This window comes from Ixodes scapularis, unplaced genomic scaffold (assembly GCF_016920785.2).
Source record: "Ixodes scapularis isolate PalLabHiFi unplaced genomic scaffold, ASM1692078v2 PGA_scaffold2__306_contigs__length_199485367, whole genome shotgun sequence".
NCBI classification, from domain to species: domain Eukaryota; kingdom Metazoa; phylum Arthropoda; class Arachnida; order Ixodida; family Ixodidae; genus Ixodes; species Ixodes scapularis.
Window position 1 is genome coordinate 59514624 of NW_024609857.1, and position 22932 is coordinate 59537555.

Sequence of the window (22932 nt, forward strand, 5' to 3'; positions counted from 1 at the left end):
TGTAAAGAAATGCATTTCATCCTGATTGTATCGCGATACAAAGCAACATTCCAAATGTATTTTTATACAGGTATATATAGATACTGGTGAAAAAATGTATTGCGATACAGAAATACAGATACGAAATGTATTTCTAAAATACTATCGCGATGCATTTGTATCGCGATACTGCCCAACCCTGTTGTGAATAACAGGCGAAACACCCGAGTCAAAAGGGAGCTTTTGTAGATCGCATCTTTAGCTCCGAATCTCGTAGTGGAGGTAGACGCTGCTACTGAGCATACGCACCGCTAGATGGCGGGTTTGGTTGCAGCTTTCGGTGCCTTGTCGGCTTACAGGTGAACAGAGTGCACCTACACGCTTTCTCTTAAATGCGATATTTTATTTTTACGAGGACTACCATAATACGGCCGTATACGAAATGAGTAGAACATTTTTGAAAAATATCAAAATTGATTCTCTTGTTTCTTGGATAAGTGCACAAGAAAAGTAACGTGAAAGTAATTTGTAACGTAACGAGTAAAGTAATCCATTACTTTTCAACGAAAGTAATATGCAACGGTAATTTATTACATTTGAGGTTCGGTAATCTCTAACTCACCCATTACAATTTTCAAGTAACGAGCACAAGTCTGGCAGTTAGCCACACCTGGTGGCCGGGAGCCCATGGGCCTCGGCGCGCATGGACTCCCGGCTCCCTGAAAAAAATCGCGATGTTTGAGGGTAGGCGAGGGAGGACGAGGAGGTACGGTGGCAGCCCCATAACGCTGCGGTGTTTGTTTCAACGTGAAACGTTTTTGGCTAGTTACTCCGGATTTCGTGAAGCCACATCTCGTGAAGCCGTGGCCAGACAGTTTCCCCGCTAAATTTAGCTGGAAAATTGACGCCACATGAACTCAACACCAATTCAGTTTTTCGCTAAATTTTGCTGGAAAAGTGACGTCACATGACGTCAACACCAATTCAGTTTCCGTCAACACCAATTCAGTTTCCCCGCTAAATGTAGTGGGGAAAACTAATGCACAGTGTTGCATTATGTGACATCACAGACCTACACACCAATCACTTCATTCGCTAAATTTAGCGGAATATTGAATTAGTGTATAGGTCTGTGACGTCCCATAATGCAACGCGCTCGGTTACGCCAACGGCGACGACGACAACGCTATGCGCGGAAACGGGCGCCTAAGAGCTGCGCTCTAAAAATATACATAGAAGCACACCGCGGTTCTTCCCACGGTTTTCTAAACAGACTGCTGTAGAATACGGACGACGGGTCGACATTGGCTTTGCTTCCCTAACGTATGTGCATTTTGCTCCGAATCTGCGCAGCACCGCTGTCCCCGGCCGCAGGACTGGGCTCCTTCGCACAGCCAGCTGCTGAAGAGGAAGTGCTGAACGACGACTGCCGTCTTCAGCTGGTCCTCGCTGTCCGGGAGGGCCAGATGACCAGCGAACAAGCTCTGCACAGGGTCAGTTACCAGTTGCTCGCACCTCTATAATCACTGACACCTTAAGAAAGGCTGGGCGTGGCGAGTCCCGCGCATCTCATTATCGCTCCTCAGCCTATCAGCTTGCGGCATTCGCCGATAAGAACGCCGAGCAACCAATCACGAGGCGAGAAGCATGATTCTAACCGGCCACCCCCTGCGTGGCTTAGGCTGTCAGTGACTATGCGGAGCTCCAGTTCGTCTGCTTCTAGAGCAGTGACGTCATAACGCCGAACCCTGATGGGCTCCGATTGGAAGGGTAGTGGGTAGACCTCGAGCCAGTCAGCACCGGAGTTTAACCACTGTCCTTCCTTCGGAGCCAATGAGAGCTCGGCGTTCTGACGTCACCGCAAGACCTGCTCAAGAAGCAGACGAACTTGCGCTCCGAATACTCCGGTCGCCCCTAAGCTGAGACTGCGGTGGAAGCTACGATCGCGTTGGGCCCGTCATACGTCGATTTCTCGCCACCTGCTAACGGTGTCGTCCACATCCTGGCGCGGAAGGTTGGGTTAGGTGATGAAAGGAAGGCGGTTGATTGGTCCGGCGACAGCGTAGCTCGCATCGCAGTGTCAGCTTAGGGGTGAGCGGAGTGTATATAGCGTGCCTGGATTTGAGTGGGTTTTCAATTGCTCCATCAGCGTCCCGTGGTTTAGGCCACTTTGACAATACAAGGTGCGAAGAGCAGACGTACGCGTCGATCGTCTGCAAGCGACGCCAATCTTTGCTCCACCTTTCCGCCCGCTATCATCCTCACAATTCGACGACGCAGGCATGCGCGTATGCACCCAGCCTTCGCAGAAGGCGTCCGCCATAAGATTGCAGACGCTCTCTTCAGTTTGAGTTGTCTGTCTCTCTCTCTCTCTCTCTCTCTCTCTCTCCCTCATATCTAGCCTCTACAGGGCGCGACGCCACCCAGCGTCTAAGGTGTGACTGCCTTTAGGGGCGGGGTGCTTTCGCCTGTTGAAATGTGCAGCGGAAACTTCCGAGGCCTAGCGGCGAAAATGTGAATCGGAGAAACGGAGATTGAATGGCGTACCATTCGAGTCGCAAATATGAAAGGGTAACACGTACGGAAAGCTGTCATTTGGGACTTTCAAAAATAGGCGTCGTTATGGAACACCCAAATCGTTCGGTAGGTCAGTCGACGAAGTCTACCCTTCAGGCCAGTGACCACACAGGTACCGCATTTCACACGAAATGCCCGTTCCCGAGAAAATGCCATTTTCACTCCTGGGTGTCGCATTAGTTTCCAGTTGACGCGCGCCGTTTTGCAATGTCAGCTGCGCAGACGTCATTCATGTGTTACTTACTGCTACATGCGAAACACATGGAGGCACACGCACGAACTAGATTACGTCAGAGTGATGCGCACAGTTGTATAATTTTGACGTCACCCTGTGGGAGCTCCACGGAGTAGTTAGTAATTGTTCTGTGTTAGTGTACGCTTTTGTTTGTCTGTGTGTGTGTGTGTGTATGAAAGAGAGAAAGAGAAAGACTGTCCTGTGAGTCACTGACGCACCACAGATTGAAAGCTGTTTATTAAAATAAAAAAAATAAAAAATTGCGAAGGTCGAAGGATTGAAAGCCGTATACTTTCAATCCTTCGACGATTAACCTGTCTGTCAGTTGTCGGCAGACACCGATATTTTGTATCTAGGTCAGGGTCCACAGTCGACGGTCCGTCGGTGAGGCTTTTGTCTACGTTCCCCCTTAAAATTTTATCAACAAAGGTGTTTCAGAGAAACCTCGGAACGACGGCTTGTGATTCGGGGAAACACGCATTTTACAAGTCGGTTATGAAACAATTGCCCCAGGTCCCTGAGATTCTCCCTCTGTTACACTTCCCTGAATACCGTGCACACTTTGCTGCGTCATGGAGCGCTGCTTACACGGGTCTCCAAAAACGGAAAGCCCATGAGCGTATGCTTTGTTTGAGCAAGTTATTAATAGAAAGAAGACACGAGGAGGTACATAAAGAATTCTCAATGATGCAAGGAACCGCCTGATTATAGGAGCGACGTTGTTCATGTTGTAAAATCGAACAGCCTCAGCAAAAATAAAAGAAAAAGTCAAGAAGCAACACTAAGTATAATTGGGGATATTAAAATAAAGTCTTCGAAGCTCATCTAACATTTCAAGTTGAGACTGCACTTACGGGGAATAGTCTTTCTCGTGATTTGCATGCTGTAAAGGATATTTTTAATTACTATCGCACTTCCCATGGAAGGAGACTCTCATTCGATTTAGTTCCTCGAATATAGGGTGACTAACCTGCGCCAACTTGTTGAAAAGTCTTCACTCGGCCCACCTCATATTCCAAGCCATTCTGATTGGCGGTGCTCAGGCGCTTTCCCAGGTTCGGTCGCATACGCGAAACCAAAGCAGCATTGAAATCAAGCGAAAGTGAATTGGGATTGGGTAGTTCACAATTTTACCCCCTGCCTTTTCCTGTCGGCAAAGGTTTTAGTTCTCGTTTTTAGGCTAGGTGTCGCAAACTACCGCCCGTTACAACGGGCACAGCGGTTATCCTCCATCCATCCGAGAACGGGTCTATTTCAGATGCCCGTTCTCCAGCACGCTCTCGTTCCCTTCCGTCTTGCTTTGGCTTCGCATGTACTCTTGAAGCCCGCGAGACGCCCAAGTCTTATCGAAAGTATAGGCCTGTAGCCCTCTTTGAGCAGCGTGCCGGGCAAGCAAAATCGGGCATTTTTAAGTTGCGTTTCGGTTATGCTTCCTCATGCTCGGCCACGTTATTGCAAATTTCTGGAAAACGAAAGCCGTTTACAACTCTCTGTAACGCCGAATTAGACCGCAGCTCTTGTGGAGGAGGAGGGAAGGGTACTGAGGGTCACGTGTTCTCGGGGGGGGGGGGGGGGGGGGTCACGCGGCCCCTCCCCGGGGTCACGTGGGGGTGTCACGTGACCTGGGGGGATCACGTGACCCCCAAAGAAATTTTTCCGCTAGATTTAGCGAAGACATTAGGGAGTTTTAGTAGACCGGTGTTTCCCCCTCCGCTAACCCTCTGCTAAGAAGAAACCGCCACTGCGCCTGCGCGCCGATGGCCTTGGCTGTAGAGTTCCGGGTAGCGGAGGGGCTTAGCGGAGAGGAAACATGGTCTACTAAAACTCCCTATTGTTCCGCTAGGTTTAGCGGGGAAATTTTTTCAATAAATCTAGCGGGGAAATTTCTCCGCTAGATTTAGCGGGGAAATTTTTCTGCTAGATATAACGGGGAAATTCTTCCGCTAGATTTAGCGGGAAAATTTTTGCGCTAGATTTAGCGGGGAAATTTTTCCGCCAGATTTAGCGTGGAAATTTGTGCGCTAAATCTAGCCGGGAAAGTTTTTCCGCTAAGTTTAGTGGGGAAATTTTTCCGCTAGATCTGGGGAGGGGGGAGAGAAGGCCCCCATGCCCCTCCCCCCCCCCCTCCCCCCCTGGCTACGCGCCTGGATCCGGTATGGGCAACGAAGAAATAATAAAACGTTCCAACCTGCAAATAGTAAAAAAAAAAAAAAAAATAGAGGGGAGGCAAAACGAGAATGGGCGACGGTTACGCTTATATCCTAAATGCATTCTATCGGCGTGGCGACGGCAGAACAATGTTTTCGCCCATACTGGAGGAAGTGACGACAATTCAAGATTGCGGCGCCCTTGCGAAAAAAGGTCTATATACAATGATAAACGAAGGGAGAGGATGAGCTGGGTATACGTGAAAGCGCCGAGCTCTGTTCGAACGCTTTCGAACGCCTTTCGAACGCGTTCGAACGCCGGCGTCTGATGTGCGAAGAGCAGACAGCGCTCTTGTTCGCTTTGATTGGAGGGAGAGAGCGGATGGAGACGAAGGCAGCTAGATTTTGCATATACCCACTAATCATTCAAGTCAAAGCTTTCCCGCGGGCTCTCATCTCCCCCTCTCCCTCAGTTTCTCACCGTACAGGAACCTGCGTCTACAGAGGTGACCCATTCGGCGAACGGGTGCTTTCCTAGAATCTGTTTCCTCTCGACAGCGACTGACTCATGGAAGTTCAAACTGAGTGGAGTGAGGCCGACCGATCGTGTTGGAATGTCGGGAAAACAGACAGTCGTGGAGAGTCGCGCAGGTGTCTCGCACACATGTGCTCTCACAGCGCACACGGCGCGGTCTGAGCCTAGGAAACATTCCATCGCAGTCATGGGCAAGCGATTCAACATTGCACCATCTGCAGCGTCCTGGAAATTGGCTATCATGCATGTATGAAATCGGATATCTCTCGATACGGCCTGCCTTCGCTAGGGTTCCTTGATACGCACGCAGGGTGATATATAGGATGGGACGCTTCTTTCTCTATTTGTTTTGTTTCATTTCGTCCTGGAGCACGTGACAAAGAGTCTCCCGGCGCAACACCACCTAGACAGAAGGCCTCCGCATGGTTTCTTCTTCCTCTATGAAACGTCATCCCAGTCGGATCGCGCTCGGTCGGCTATTCGACCCGAGTCCGACCTTCGACGCGCTGATTGGCCACGAGCCGCACCCGAACACTGACGCAGCACTCGTGCCCAATCTCTCGCCTCGATCGATCTGACTATGATGACGCGTGTGGAGGCCTTCTGTCTAGGTGGTGTTGCCCGGCGCCAGTTCTTGGCCTTGAGGAGTTTCAGTTGATTGTTTCGACAACGCGGATGCCTGATACTTCGCTGACGGTTTTGCCAATGCATCATATGGTTATCGGTATCATAATTGGAGGTAGCGGAACGATCTGCTTAAACGCCCTATTAGAGAGTGTTAGTAGATCTTTCCGATACCTCTGTTAACGATTCCCGATAACGACATGTTGCTTGCGCAAAGGCGGCGCGAAGTATCGCGCGTATCGTTATCGGAGTCATTGGAACTATTTACTAGACCTCTCTATTGACTATGCTACAGCGGTATTTTGTTTCCTGCCATTTCTCTTTTACTTTCTTTTGGGTGCGTGCCATGTATCGCATCATGTAGGACGATGCAGCCGGAGTTTGGGTTGTAATTTGATTGCCTTGTTTTGCAGCTTCGGCAGCGGGAGACACTCCGATTTCGGAACCACCGGAACAGGGAAGAGGTGAGTTGTTTGATTTGCGTGGAAAGGATACCGAACCCTTCGACTTTTTTCGGGTACATGCTTTAATACGCGATTAGACGGGATAGATCAAGTGAATGACGGTAGACTAATTTGTTTATCCTAAACGTCAGCTTGCATAGCCTGAAATAAGGAATCATTACAATAAGGCTTTGTCGCGCGTATTAATATATGAAAAAAAAAAATTAACTTCCTCGCGAGTGTCGGTATTTGCTGCCCTATCAGAACTCCGCGTACGCGATATAAAGTAGCTCACTAAAAAGAAGAAAGTGCATTGGCTGGGGACGGGACGAGCCATCCCAGCTAATCCAACGCTGATCACGCGTCACGTTACAACGCACCCCTCGCGTCGCTGTGCCCCCCCGATGGTCACGTGACTCTGGTACGGCCGAAAGATGAAACTGAGGGAGGGGTGCCCTAAGCGAAAGCCCGACCTTTCCACCCTTCAATATTTTTTAATTTTTTTTTTTTTTTTTTTTTTGCGGGAGGAGGATGGCGGGGGGGGGGGGGGGGGGGGAGAGAGAGAGACAGAGAGACAGAGAGTGGTAGGTAGGCACGTAGGTGGGGAGCGAGGAAGAGTACAGAAAAGGGTGCAAGTCGGACAGGTACTCCGAAATTCGCTCGCTCGCACCCAGATGGCAGCACCTGTCGCGGCGGAGTGCTGCGACTGCACGTTCTGTACGCGGAAGTTCGGGCCGCGTCCACTGCTTCCTCCAGCTGCGCGCGTAGTAGCGGGAGCGCAGACCAACGCTCGAGGCTGTACACATATCAAGTTCGCTCTCTGTTGGTGCGGGTCGTCCCCCCGCACTTGGAGTTCGCCCAAACCACCGAGTGGTGTGTGTCGGTGATGCGCGCTGGCTTCGCGCAAGTTCATGTGCCACCGTCTAATTCCCGCTGATAATCATGGACGGCCCCGTCAAGAAGGTGAGGATGTACCGTGTCATTAGACTGAACCGCACTCGCGGAGTCCGTTTAGTAACTGTCAGATTGTTTTTTTTTTTTTTTTTCACTCCCCCTTCCCTTTAAAAAAAAAACAATTCCATATTGTAATTGTTCGTCGAGGTTTTTTCATCTGCGTGTGTGTGTGTGTGTGTGTGTGGGGGGGGGGGGGGGGGGGGAGGCGTTCATGATTACGGGGATTCCCTTGTGCATTCCGGATAGGTTTTGAATTTCCTAGCCTTCCCGGGAAGCTTGGAGGTTCGTGTGTTTTAGGCGTGGTGTTGTGGGATGCTCTCTGACCCGTATCGTGCCCCAGCGACCTAGCTGCGCCGTGATTTCCCGACTGCGGGGAAAGTGAAAGGATAATCGTGCGTGCGCGCGCTGTTTTCTCTCAACGCATTGTAATCATTTTTTTTTTCTTTTTGTTAGGGGTGGACGACGGTTGCGTGTTTTCTTTTCTTAGTTTCGCGGTTCAGAAGTTTGCGGCTATCGGAGCACACTGCACGCGATCGATGGCTTTGCATCGGTTCGAGGCAGTTCTGGCATCAAACTCGAATCCGAATTTCGCTTTCACAAGGTTGCCGTGACACTTGTTCAGTCACTCAAGCTGGTTCATTTTTTGTTTGTTTTAATTATATGACGTTAAGATTGTGTGCCGTTTGAGTAAGTCGGAACGATTTAGTCCAAGAAGGGAGGTTTAGGAGTCACTACCGTGCACACCTGCACAGATTAGTGAATGCATTCTCATTCTTTTAAGTTTGCATTATAACATAGCTCGTGTTCTTTGATAGGTGGATTCATAAACGGGGTCGCTGGGGTGCAAGCAGTTCAGATATCACGTGTTTTAGAATGTCCATTCACATCTCGAATTTCCTTTGTTCGCTCATTCTGGCTGGCCTTCCCCCACCCCATTGTTTGCGTAGCGGTTTCTTTTTATATTTTTTCCGTGGGTACACTAGGGGCATCACGTGCTTCGTTTTGGCCTCCTTTGTTTTGCATCATCTGCCTGGAAGGGCCCGAGCGGCGCACTGCGCTAGCAAAGCACTTTATGTGTTTACCTACATGAAACTTCTCGGCGCACACGATTCAGTTTCGCGGGCGTTGTTCCCAGCGCTCTCGCAGGATTTTCTGAAAGTTTTTTTTGCATGCACTCATCGACAGCTCGCGAAGAGTGGACATGTGGAGATAGTCAGTGGGCAATAAAAGACGATAGAACGTTCAGATAACGATAAGATGCGTGCGCAAAGACGTCGGCGGACTGTCGGGTATCATCATCGGAGTCGTCAAAACGATCTACTAAAACTATCTTGAACCGGCTCCCTGAAAGAGGCTAGGCGGGTGGGTTTGTGAGGCTCCTTGTCTTTTCTTCGCCAGAGTGACTCACGAGGACAAGGACTCTGTCGCTTGATGTCTCATCTTTAAATCTCAAATTCTCTTTGGTTTTAGTTACCCTACACCAACAGTAGTCGCCTCCCGCTCAAGCTTATCGTCCCAGCGATACTACTACGTTCGTAGAGACTATGGCAAACGCCATGGAGGCTGAACGGCCCATGTACCACCGTCCTCTGGAACCTGTCGCGAACTTCTTCGCGCGGAAACGACGCAGGTTCCATTGTGATATATTCCTTTCTTCTCCCTCTTTCGCCCCCTCCATCCCCCGCTGTATTTGTGTCGTCCAAACGTCCTTGTGCCTCCGTCCCTCCCCGTCGCGGTCAGCGCAGCCGTAGGACGCCCTCAACCAGCTCAGCTTTCCGGCAAAAACCGCCGGTGCCCTTGGAAAGCGTCGGCCCCCGCATTTCCCCTTCGCTGACGGACCTTCTTTCCTTCAGGTTGTTTTGAATCGTCTGAACCCTGCCCCTCTTTTCGTTCATCGTCGGCTTACCTTCCCCGATTTCTCCGAGTTCCGAACAAAGGTTCTTCTCCCTGAGTACCCGTCCATGCCTCCTGATGCCAAGATGAACCCAGTGTGCTAGCGCTCTGTGAGCGGGGCGAAAAAAAAAAGATTTTTTCGAAGGTTGTTTGTTATCACGAGAGAAGTTTCATAATGCGGTATGAACCCGGTCGAAGGGGCTGTCACCCGGTACAATATTGACCGACGGTCATCGTGTGTACCCCATTCCAGTTTACGCTATTTCTGATTGTGTTGTCCTTTCTTCGGGTGCGCGACGACTCGGTAAGGCTGCGGACTTCTCATTTTTACGAACTTGGGTGCCTAAGGATTCTCACAATGGGCACCAAAGCAGCGCTTGGAGAGTCCAGTCAACGTTCGGATAGAAGGCGCGCTACCGGACTTGTGGTAACAGTGCAACTTGTTTGGTTTTTTCCACTGAGCTGTGGGAAGACCGCTTGAAGCATTGCTTCTCTGCGCATTGTGAAAACCCTGAAGTTTGTACAAGTTTGTAGCCTTTCTCCTTCCTGCCTCTCTTGACTAGCCAAAAGAGGAACACATTTTTAACTGACTAGAAGTGCAAACATTAACTAGTCGAACCTCAAAGTTCGCCACATCCCTAGAAATAGCCCAAAAATACCAAGCAACCAAAAAACTTCGACGCCAACTAGAAGACAATTTAGCCCAATCTGGCAACACTGAGCAAGATACTGCCGGATGTGTAGCCAAGGGCCCTCATCTGGCCGAGCAGAGAGAGAAGATGGTTTCTTTGTATCAGCGGTATCAACTTCTGGACCCACTGGACCGAAGACAACCCTTGATGTGGACAAGAGCGGAGTTCATGGTAGCAGCGGCTCAGTGGGCAAACACAATGTAGCTGACGTTTTGAGTGTCAAACCCTATCCACTTAGCCTCGACCCAGTCGCGTGTTAAGGGCAGCACATATTTGGAAAACAAATGTAGAAGCGGATGCCAGAAGTTCATTCTTGACTGGAACGTTTACGCGGCCATGCTTTGTCGACTCTGCAACGCTTCTCTGTCGACTCCATCGACTGAGAAGGGATCGAGTTTTAGTAGATCGTTCCGATGACTTCGATAACAATACTCGATACTCCATCGCCGCCTTTGTATATGCATCGTATCGTTCCACTACTGCGCATGCGTGGCGCTAGCCTTGCCTGCAGAGTCCCGGATGTCGCAGCGGATGGCGGAGAGCGCTGCGGGACAGCAGAAGTGATCCCTGAACCCGTACTTACGCAGAAAGGTCCTCTCTCAGAGAATAGTGAATTTTATTGTGGTTCACTGAATGGCTTATCGGAATTTGTTAGGCACATTTTGTTTATACAGTGTGGCAGTGAAGATATATTCAGGGTCCCGTGATCCAGTTCTTCGATGATCGCAGCAGAGCGATAAGGTAGTCACTCTATCGACCCCGATTCCTTATCGCGTGTACGCTCGTCAGTACGAGAGAATTTGCGCATGATGGATATGGGTCAGAAGCTGGAGTGCCCAAATCTTTTGGTGGTCGTTGTAAGCGTTATCTGCAGTTACAAATGGTAACAAAACAAAATATTTCATTATGGTTGCTGGCTTATCTCACTGGGATATGCCGAGTGCCTAAAGCTCCAGAGACTCGAGGGGTTTGATTCTACGCACAGGCTCCAACGCGTTCTAATATCGGAACCATATTTTTTTTTTTTTTTTTTTAGGGTTGTGGTTATGGTTGTGACTACGTGTGAACAGGTCTAAGAAGACGCTTGCAAGTTCCCGCCTTTCTGCGCTGAGACGTTGCAATACCGGCATTGGAAGTTTGTGGTATCTTGTTGGGAGTTTAAAGGCGCGTGTATCTTCTTTCTGCTGCGCAGAATGATGAAACTTGGACGCTTCCCAATTAGTCGATTTGTTTCGACGTTGCATCGCGTTAGTGGCAGCTATCAAGGTAATCAGTCAGTTATCTTCCTGGAGTTTTTCCCTCGCACACATGTCCAGACGTGTTTTTTTTTTTTTTTTTTTTTTTTTTTTTTTAGTTAGTTACAAGGGCGCGAGGTCGAGGAATTATGTGTCTATCTCTAGGAAGCGACGCGATTGCCAAGTTTTGCGTGCGCACGTATTCGCGTGGTGCGAGGAGGTTCAGGCGGGACACTGGGATCGAATACATGAAGTCCAGCGCGCCGCCGTCCAGAGAGAAATTGTGTCACGTCGCGGACTGGTCGCTCTTCCTTGGCGTTTTACGTTCCCTGATCGTTTCCGCATCGTCCACGGGCGCTTGTTGTTTCCTCCTGCTTCGGCCCTTTCGGTGTGGCTGTGTACGGCGTCTGATTGAGCAGCGAATTGTGTTCCCCCTCTCTCTCTCTGTTTGGAGCGTTCCGGTTTTTTGCGTCCCCGCGAAAGGAACGGACGAAGCGGCCTAGTTTTTGTGCTGGTTTGAATATTCTGTTATTATTATTGTTTGGCAATGAAAAGCAAACGTTTGTTTGGGGGTGCTTGATTATGGTCTTACGAAAAGTTTCTTCAAGGCGGGTCTCCGCCGATGGCGTTGGGAACGCAATCGTTCGAAGTGTTCGTTCTATTGAACTAGGGGCGGGCGAGCGGAGGTACCTTGACTAGCACTGAGATGGAGGTGTTCGCTGCCCCCCCCCCTTTTTTTTTTTCTTATTTCCTTCGACGCAGTTTCTGCTCTAAAGTCACTTGTTCTTGACCACAAAGTCGTACGATCCCATCGTTACAAGCCCTTATTAGCGAGTTTTAGTTGATCGTTCCCGTACCTCTGATAGCGATAGCCGATAATCATACGATGCATGCGCAAAGGCGTCGGCGGAGTATCGTTATCGGAGGTATCGGAGCGATCCATTAAAACTCCCTATTGTCAACAGAAAGTTAAAATTCAGACAAGAGCAAAAAAAAAAAAAAAAACACCTACGCAAAAAAAAAAAATCTACTCGGTTTTACTTCAAGAGCTGTAGAGCTCAGTATTACTCATTTCCCCTCTTATGTGGATAACTAAGATATATGTAGGTGCATTTTATATTAGATATATGGTACCTCATCAAGATATACACGCTTCAAACGCCAAAAACATCGCGTCTTCCTCCGACATCCAAATCCTGTAAGGACTACTTCCCGGGGCGTATGAACAATGCATAAGACTTCCTTTTTCTTGAGGCGAAAATGCGTAATGTGTCATGCTTTTTTTTTTTTTTTTTTTTTAGTCTCGGGATTTTAGTCTATGTTTTTTATTGTCCTTGAAATCCGCAGGCCACTTATTGTCCTTGAAAAGTGAACTTGAGGAGGGCGTTAGCGAAGGGCATCGGACAAAGCTAGCGCGAAGGTTAATCCGCCTTTTATCCTTTCGCAGGACGATACCCTACGGGACTTTGGGGAACGAGGGGCTTGGAGGTTTTCTCTATTTTGTCTGGTTAAATTCAGTACCTCCGACATGTTGCAAAACTACACTCGCGCAAAGAACGAAAGGAAAGAGAAAGAAAGATATTTAACGTTGACAGTAAACAAAACAACCCAAGTATTCATCTCCCTGCTCGGTTCTCTCTTTGGGTAAGTGCCAACATTTCTCGGAGAACAGAACATGGCATCGTGTTTTTGTTTGAACTTTCAACTTGGAAGATCTCAACAACACCGTATACACGGAACATTACCGCACATCGGCTATTTTTCGTTCTTCGCGCATTTCAAGTTTCTCTAGTACTGATGTAAGTGGTGCAATTTCTCGAACACATAACCGCGACTTTGAAAACGGAAGGCTCGGCTATTTATACGCGTTTTCACCTCAAGAAAAAAGCAAGTTTTGCGCATTGTTCATACGCCGCGCGAAATAGTTCTTATAGGGTTTGGTTGTTGCAGGAAAAGCGATGCTTTTGGCGTTTGAAGCATGTAAGTTTTGATAAGGTAACGTACATCCAATCTAAAATGCACATACATATAGCTTAATTATTTACACAAAGGGGGAAATTAGTAGTGCTCCGCGTGGAGCCGGACTCTTCGACTACGGTTCTTGTGGTGAAAACGAGTATAGCGACACCAAGTTTCACTATCTATTCTCGTTACCTTACCTCTCGGGGTTAACGTGGTGAAATATATTTAGCTGTCGTTACGACTCGTGTCAGCCCGTCCTATGTACTTACAATGGCAAATGAAGCAAAGGTCAGCGAGCGAGGAAAGAACATACGCGGGGCCTGCCTAGCTTGGAGAGGCATTGCCCGCATTCGTATAGTGCTAAGAGAAAAATTAGTAAAAAACTATGACAAAAATATTCGAAAATAAGCTGTCTACTGAACATCCCTTGAAGCTGCGTGACATTCTTTGATGTCAATTTTGGGCGACGAATGGTATAACTGAAAGCGACCGTCATTGTTGGAAATGTTTTGTTCGAATAGGCCATGACTTAGCGTGCGCAGCAGGAGATCGGCATTGTATAAACATGTTGAGAAAAAAATGTAATTTGTTTTTCTTTCTGTAGGTACTCTAAGCCGAAAGCTCTTAACTAATCTGACAAAACTAAAAAAAGAAAAGACAACAGAGAAGGACATACAAAGTGTATGGGACGACATGTGCTTGTCTACTCCTACGCAACGTTGTTTATTTGTGTGTGTGTGTGTGTGTGTGTTTCTTTAACGTTTTAATGTATTATTAATTAGCCCAACTGTCAACCTTCTTATACCTTATCCATCGATGGTGTAACCACGAAAGACTGAAGCTCATAAAGTGATCGCAAAGGCCATAGACGTTCGACATACCCGTGGCCCGACTGATGGGGACCAGTTTCTTCGCTGCACGATCGGTTTTTTTCTCATCTCTCTTTTCTGGCGACTGTATTTTCGATGGCAGCTCCACGATGAGAAGACGATCGAGGGCTGGTCACGCACTGCGTTTCCTACGCAGTCGGCGTCTGTCAACGATGAAGTGGTGGGGTTTTGTGCCGTCAGTTGTCTCGAAGCATTGTGCGCGTGACCGGCTTGCCGTTTCCTAATTACTCTTGACCGCTGACGTTAGGGATTTTTGTCTCGCATTGCTAAGCCCGGGCTGTTCAAATAAAAAAACTTCTTTCTCAGTTAAAAAGAAAGAGAAGCAGCTAAATTGTTGCTATTTTTGCGAGCTCTCTACTTTGCACAGAGGTGCCCGTTGCTGTCGAAGGATTCCGAGTCGAGAAATTCAACGGGACAAAATATCCAATATTGGATCTTTTGACTAAGTGGATCTCAGTTGACTCGACGGAATTCTTGACTTTGAGATGGTAACCCAAAAGCAGGGGAAAAACGGGACGGACAACACAGCTCTAGTGTTGACACGCCGTGGACTTCTTGACGGGTGGATCTCTTGACCCATGTTGGACTTTTTGGCCTATATTGAATCTCTTGACGCGCTGGTTCGCTTGACTTGTTGAACCTCCTGGCCTATATTGGATCTTTTGACGCTTTGGATCTCGTTGATTTGGTGGTCCTCTTGACTCTGTGGACTTCTGGATTGGGTTTCTTGACCCGGCTGTCGCGTCAATGTTGGATCCCTTGATCTCAAGCGCCGTCACGGACCGGGGAGCCACGGCAGCGCGTCGGGGGAGCCGGTGACTAATGTGCTCGCTAGACCGCAACCGGGAAAGGGACTGCTCCGCTCAGGGGCTGCTCTCCCGCTGACCGCGGTTTTTTCGTGGCTACCTGATTCTCGTTCGCTCAGGCCCAACACACTCCAAATCACCGTAACGAAGCTTCTTCTGTTTTCTTGGAACTCGGCTTAACGAAGCTTCTTTTGTTCTCTTGGAACTGAGCGACGGTTCTCGTTCGACAGGGTGAACAATGCGCACCGCTTTGTTTTAGCATTCGTCACGTCTTTTGTCTCGGCTGCCGTCTTGCCGTGTCGCGCGCGCTGTTTCCGCGTTTGCGGCGGGAACTATCAAGCGACCCAGCTCGGCCGTCGTTTTAGGGTCGCGCGGTGGGTACCTTGAAGGAAATGTCGCGACGTCTAGAGTCATTCGAGGGTTCGAGTATTGCGTATAGGAGCAAGCGCTCTGCGTTTGCGCTAGCGTTGCGTCCTCCACGCTGGGCAGGCGCGTCGTCGGCGTGCGCCAACTCAAGACCGCAGTTTGGGCTCGGCGCACGCAGTGCGAAACACGCAAGGCTAACACAAACGCACTGTGCTTGCGTTCGCTCGTGTACGCAGTACAAAAAATCACTACTGACATGGTGTGGCCAGTTTCAAGAATCTTATTATCGTTTCGCGGCCGATGACATTGCGGCCTTGGCCGATGAGAACGCCGAGGGACGAGTCACCGAGCGGGACGTGTAACAAAAGCCTCATTCTGCGGGCCATGCAGTGCGGTGGAAGCTAGGTGCTCGTTGGACGAATCTTTCATCACCACGTGGTCACGCTCCCGCCCGTACCCCCGCGCGGAGGTCAGGTGATGTAAGGGGAGGCATTTGGTTGTTTCAGAGAGCGCGTATAGCTCTCAGCGCACTGTGAGCTTGGGGGGCGAACGGAGTATGGTGTCCGCCCGAGGAGAGTGCGGTGGCAATCGGGATCTGGTTCCACCGATAGCCAGATGCCCCAGCTAGTTTCTGTAGTCATGAGGTTTACGTTTCTTGGCGCAATTTCACTCGCTGGCGTTTCTTGTGCGACGAGGTATACGCTCTCGGGAGAGAAATAACAACGAACTCGTGATTCGAATTTGCTACTTTTACGAGGGGAACTGAATGATGATGTGCTAAACGAGTTCTTTCAAAGAAACCGCTGTTTCTTCTGTACGTGGCTTGCACGGGACGTCAGTCCGTCCCCGACCCTCTTTCTGGTGACCTGCAGCGCCCCTTTAACGCAGCGGAAGCTACCCTTTTACGCGCTCTTTCCTTTAATATTGTTGTGAAAGTGGCGTCAGTGCATCCTGTATATACGAAATGGTTTGGAACAATGCTGAGAGCCTGAAAAGTTGTTTAATCATGCTCGTGTGTGGATTGGCTCACCTGGGACGTTCTGGTGTCCCGAAATGAAAAGTAGTCTTTTACACGTTGTACAACAACAAAAAACGCCATAGAAAAGTAAGAACGTGGCGATAATTTTTCTGCGGGTCATTGAGTCACCCGGAGGAAACCTTACAAGCAATATAAAAAGCCATCTGCGATCCCCGTTGGCACCGCTAATCGACGCAACCATCAGTCGTGCGAGGGACGCCCTGATGCTGGAAAATGCGTTACTACGAACTCTCTTTCCGCAATGGCTGACGTAATAGAATAGTCGCTGTGGTAAGAGCCCGCGCTGGCCGTGACTGGACCGGTCGGTTTCCCGGTTTTCTCTGTCGGCGGCGGCGAGTGAGTCCCAGGGTCTTTGCAGACCGGCGCTGTGTCGGCCGGCGGCGACCTTGTTCGTAGAAGTTCGGCGTCTGTTGCGAAGACTTTGAGATGTCTGCTACAGTATTCGCATGCGCCTCTATGCTTACTTTATATGGGCCAGTGCTGGCAAGCTGGGAGTTCCGTTTCCTCGTGCGTTAACTCCTATGGAACAGTCGGTAAATTGGTTGATTTGGAGTGATTTGGAAGCACTTTTTTTTGTTAGTACCTGATGGCGTTTACTGCCCTCCGAGCCGGGCGCTAGTGAAACCACCGGAAGTTCCATGCTTCTCACGGAAATCGGGAGCCTTCTGTGCTTCTTAGTGCATTCGGTCGATGTTTCGGTTCACGCTTCCTTGCGTTTCTAAGTGGATTTTCGTTATGCCCATTTTACATCAGATCCCGAAAATGCAGCATTTGTACGACGGACATGCACCCTCATTCAGCTAGAACCTCGAAATTTTTACACTTCCAATGACTTCCGAGAAGACTTCTCGGGGATCCGCATGCGCTCTTATTGCGCAACAAGCAAGCTTTCTTGAGTTTGTTCTACACCATGGCTAAAAGCGCTCAAAATACGAACACATGAGAGAAGACAAACACGGGCACAAATCACAAGACAGAATTCAGCAGACACTGTTCATACCAACGCTCAAAAGAGTTAGAAAGCCTGTCGAAGGCTTGCTTCCATGGACAAGCCGCTTATTCCGGTGGCTTCATACCTGTTTGCTCAATGCGCCATCCAGCCCCCTAGTGGAGATCAGTGGTACCTTCTTGGGCGTATAAGCGCGCGCTCGCATCTACCGCACTTAAGGTGTGAGCATCCCACCGAAGGAATTACGCATTAGTTGGGCTGCGATAACAGATCTGGGGAGTGACGATTCGGTCGTAGCGGCATCAGTGCGGCATAACGAAACCCCATAATCCCGGAGTTTGTCCGTCCCGGCATTTCACCGCTAAACCTAGCGAGGAAATCGGTGTCACGTGACCTGCCGTCATGTGGCGTAAAGTCACGTGATATCATGACGTCACGCGACGCCAGGTCATGTGACACCCCTCTTTCTTGAAATGAATGTTGAATGTTTTCCAAGCTAATTTAAACGATCGTTCCTTAAATACTGAATTCCATTCATTATAGGTAGGGTGTGTACTTTCCGGTGTTTATTTGTGAGAAAAATCGGCGGATGTTTTTCGGTGTTTATTTATTTTCAAAACACCGGTGTATTTCGGTGGAACGTCTCACGACGAGGCTAAAATCGGTGAATATCGGCGAAAAAAAAGCGATTGATCACAGACAGAGAGTTCCAATTTTATTAACATAGTTCATACACTTCTTCTCTAAGAAGCAACTATTTCTCACACTTGGTTATTATAGTAGATGCAAGCATACTTTCATGCTTGCATCTACACGCAAGCAACGTGCTGCCGTCATGGCAGCACGTTCCTTGCGGTTCGCAACCCGCAATTATGAAAACGCACGCTCCTGTACGACACGGACGTTGGCAGTGTCTTCCAGGAACCACAGCAACCTCTTAATACATGGCTTACACCGACATCACTTGGCCAGACACAATGAGGAAAAGGCACGTGAGAGCCTACCCTCCACTGTGCTAATTTTTCCACAAAAGGGGGCCATGGGAGACACTATGGGGAAAAGCGTATGAGAGCTTAGCTTCCACTGCGTTCACTAGACGCTTTTGACCCCCCGAAAGGAGGGCGGACTGACGCCATCTGAAAGCCATGTATAAACACTGGAAGAATGGAGGATCCACGAGATAACACGTTTGACGAACCTCTACGGAGAAAGGGTTTCGCTAGGTCAGAAACTAGCAACGACCGGTGTTTTTCGATTTTAACCAGGGCGAAAATATTCAACCACCGGTGTTTTTCGGTTTTAACCGATTTTATATTTTCGTCACCGACGGATGTTTATCGGTGTCTTTCGGTTAAAACCGGAAAATGCACACCCTAATTATAGGACTACGAAGATAAAGTTTGCTAGTAATTTTTTCCCCTTCAACCTTGAAAGAAGAAAAAAAACAAAAATTACCTGCTGCCGTGTTTGCCTGTAATGAATAGAAGAAACACGGCAGCGACATCAGCACATCCGGTGATGTGTGTAGGTGTAGATCAGGGAACTGGTTGGCGGCTTCACGGACATTTTCAAACATAAGTGCCCTGTTAAGTTCGTGATGGAATCTTATTTGTTTTAGAAATAGCTCGTTGTTCACGATAAGCATTCAGAGGATGCGAAGCCACGCGTCTCTAATTTTCGACCCCCGGCGCCCCAGTAAACAAAAGCATGAAGTCGTCACTAGGGTGCTATACAAGTTTCCGCCGCTCGGAAAACACGTAGGCACCCTAGTCGTCACATGCTCTCATTTTATTTCGTTTGTTTCCTAATCCTTGAGACGGCCTTTCCAGTCTTTTCGAATGTCAACAGGCAGGTCAAATTCCGACAGAGAGGCTTCGTGGCTCCTATGATTTATTTTGTATTCTTTCTAGTTAGGGTTTCGGTTTCTGTTGCTCAGTGTTGTTTTGATGTGAGCACTTGAGCCCGACGGGTATCAGCTATGTCTCCGTGTCTCACGAGTCTCCTCTGGCGATGGTTTGTTGACCGGCTCTCGTGGAACTCGGGGAATTTTCGTGCTGCGGAATCTTCTTCAACTTCTCAGGCGTACTGCCGTTTCTCATCGAGACCAGGCGCCACGAAAGTCTTTGAGGTTACGTCATGCATCCGCCGTGTCACGCCGTATTTCAGCGTTGCGTCAGGCGACCTGTCCAAGGTCCTCCTTCGGTCCAAAAATACGCCTCTTACAGCCTTCGCCAGCTCACGTGAGCCACTTCCCCGCCGCATTTATATCTCTCCTCCCCTTTTTCATTTTTTTATCCCTTAATGTTGTCAGCTATCGGTGTAGCCATCAGACCGTTCCTTGCACTTAAGGGCCCATAAAGCCGTTGAAACTCAGTTTACAGTGCTCTCGGTAAAATGGACACATCCGTTTTCCCAAAAGAGCGTTCATAATGTGAGCTGTCCATAATAACGGGACAAAAATGCTCGTATTTATTCGCTTGGCCCCTGAAAGCAGTGTCTAAACAGCGGGATATCCATATTATCGTAGTACATTGTTCTATTTGCATAGACAGTTTCCTGTACGAAAGCACCGCTTAATTGCTGTACGTACGTACTATGAGTGCGAGATTTCGAGCGACGGCAATGCCACCGCTCGGGCCAATTTTCTTCCGTTCTGAACGTCCAGGTGACCAATTTGGTGATGGAGTCGAGATAGAGCGGCGCTGAAGATATACTAGATTGCGATGTCGGCGTCCCAAGGTAGTCGGCGTTCCGGGATCCTTGCATGTCCGCGTGGCCACAGGGCAGCGCAGATTGATCTGAAGCATCAGTGGCTGTTAAGCAGCCGCGCCACGAGAGCTAGTCTGGCCACCGTGGATGCAAAACGCTTTTTTTGGGCGCCAGTCTGGAAACCGTGAGTGCGCCCCAGCAATGCTTGACTATCAGACGACCTACCCATACCAGCAGCAAGATGGCGGTACCCAGAGGCCCTACTTGCAAATGGCTGGAACCGAGCAGGACGGAGAGAGACAATGCCGTCTTTTAGGCCTCTTGCGACGGCGTAAGACCAGATGCGCTGCTGGGGAGCAGGTCCTGCGCCGTCGCAAGAGGCTTAAGAGCCGGTATTGGCTCTCTTGTTCCTACTCGGTTCGGCATCCCAGCGTGGAAATGGGAAAGGAAGAAGAGGTCACGAGGAACACGAGCAAGAGGAAGCGAACGAGACGAAAAGAGAGACAGATTCAACTACGACAGAAACGAATATGGACGCGAATATAGCCCTCTTGTAGTACATTATTTCTCAAAGTTTTCACTAAATCGTTTTACAGTCTACAAAACCGTTCATTCCGTTCCCCTGCCTTCATCACGCCCTAGTTGCCTTCCGTCATGCTTTACCTGATAGGCTTCGCTCGGGCCTCCCGAGACGCCTAAGTGTTTTCGAATTGGTAGAAAACGCTCACTGGAGGCAGGACAACTGGAAGACCTCCCTGTCGTCCTCATCCCGTCAGTGACCGTAGTCGCTATCCTCGTCCTCTGCGTTGCATTCGTCTTGTTTGTTCACACAACAACAGTACCAAGTGCTGTTGTTGTATGTTCGCAATGACAACACTTGCTGGGCTGTACCTCCGCTCATTGTGTACGTCAGGTGGCCACCGAGCACATAGGACGACATCGAATTAGAATGCTGCACTGCATTTTTTTGTTATTGCGTAGTTTTGTGTTATTTAACGCGCATTCGTATACCATAAGGAAGTTTCCGAAGTACTGTTTGTCCCTATCCCACTGAAACTTTGCGAGATGTTATCATTGGATGCACCTTGCAGCAAGTAGACCTTTTTTTCTAAAATTGCGGTACAAGTTCTTTTTTTATTATTATTATTTGATTGTGAATATGCGTAAAGGCATGGCCACGGGATGCGCGGTGCTCGCTTCGAGCTTACCTGCTGTTCACTTGCTTAGTGGAAATTAATTATTACCAGAAATGGTGCGAAATAAGCCTAAGCAAAATATATATATTTTTGAAATGTATTTATTAAGTTGGCCCTTTTACGTAATGCACGGTCTGTACGTGCACGCCAACTTAGTTCTATCGCAACACCATCGTTCTTTTTTTTACGTTCCTTTTGTTTATTGCTTAAATCTGCACTCGTCTAGTCACTGCGAAGGTAAGAAGGGCAGGGATGAGCTTCAGTTGTCCCGCCTCCAGCGCGAGCTTTCCCCCTTTCGACAATGCTTCGGCGTCTCTCGCGTAGCCAAAGCACGGCGGAAGGCACCGAGCGCGTGCTGCAAGCCGTGCTTTCGAACGACACGTCCTGCCCTTCTCATTCTGTCAGGGACTATAGTTAGCGGCACGGAATGAGCGATGCAGTAATCTGCGGATGCAGCGAGCCAAACGCTACGTGGCCGTGCGCGTGCCCGTCCAGCTGTAATCGGTGACGGGCGTTCCCTTTAAATTCCGTTCGTTCCATCCCAAAGTGTGTGCGTTTACAGTCTGCTTGCGCCCTGTGTAGACTCACCTGTAGAAGCGCGGAGACAGAGAGAAGGGAAGACCCGTGGGAAAGGGCGAGGAGCACGTCGAGCGCCATCTGCGTTGGTTGCATCGCAATAACGCGGGCGACGCTTCGCCGGAATAACACGAGGTGACGCCTGCGCCGCTGTCTCGACGCCCGCTACGGCCCCCTCGAACTTCCTTACGACTGGAGCGAAAGATTTTATCGTGGTTGGTAGCCTTGGAAATGCTTCCGTCGTTCCGCTATGTATCTTCTTTTTTGTGTGTGTGTGTGTGCACTGGAAGTGCTTTACGGAAGTATACACCATTGCAAACTGGGCGTTATCGCCGCTGCTATGTCTCCTTGTGTGGGCAAGCTCTATTGCAAGATTGTCTGAGCTGTCTTCGTGTTCATGCTGCTCACACAGGCATACAGTGGGGCACCAGTCACTTTGTTACGCTTGCAGTTGTGCGTAGTCCACCGTGGTAGGGACTTAGCTAAATCTGCGAGCTCGCACTCGCACATCTAATTTCATTCTCGCTATTCGCTCGTCGTTCAGGTCGTCTATGCGACTCCTTACTTTTTTAGTGGAATAATAATTTCTTAGAGTTTGATTGGAGATGAGCGAGGATTGTTTTAGCTTCAGTTCCAGGAGAAAAGTTTTTCATTTTCCTAGCTTTCATACTTCGGAAACTACGCGATCAGTGTTTCATGTTGAAAATTCAATAGGGTCTGAGCTCAGCAGTCTCTGCTGGTCTTTTGTATTTTTAATACACGACTGTCACCAACAAATCTCTATAAAAAAAAAATAAGAACAAAAAAAAAAAAAGAAAAACGCCGCGCATGTTTAATATTTATACAAAACGGAAAGTAGTGCACGATAATCAATATTATTTTGTGATGAAACAAGACAGCCAATTGGTGGGCCCAATGTAGATGGGACACGTGGCTATGTGAACTAGGACGACGCATGTTTTGTTCATCTCTACAACAAACGTTCCCAGTGGCGCACGTGCTCTGTTCAAAAATGATTCCGCTTCATTGCTCTGGTCTGGAGTACACTTCCATACTAGTTCACAGGGGCCAATACGCTAATAACAACATACCAGTTGACCGTATCTAAGCTCCTTCCGGTCTTCC

General features: G+C 48.9%; 1 protein-coding gene across 4 annotated transcripts in view; it reads left to right on the top strand.

Annotated features, from left to right (window-relative positions):
- LOC8043697 overlaps positions 1 to 22932 on the top strand; it is a 288228-nt gene that overhangs the window by 206410 nt on the left and 58886 nt on the right. For all 4 annotated transcript variants that reach the window (XM_040505222.2, XM_029987475.2, XM_029987477.4 and 1 more), the window contains 2 exons: positions 1333 to 1472; positions 6511 to 6561. In XM_040505222.2, the coding sequence (XP_040361156.1) occupies positions 1333 to 1472; positions 6511 to 6561 (191 nt within the window). The remainder of the gene's footprint in view (positions 1 to 1332; positions 1473 to 6510; positions 6562 to 22932) is intronic.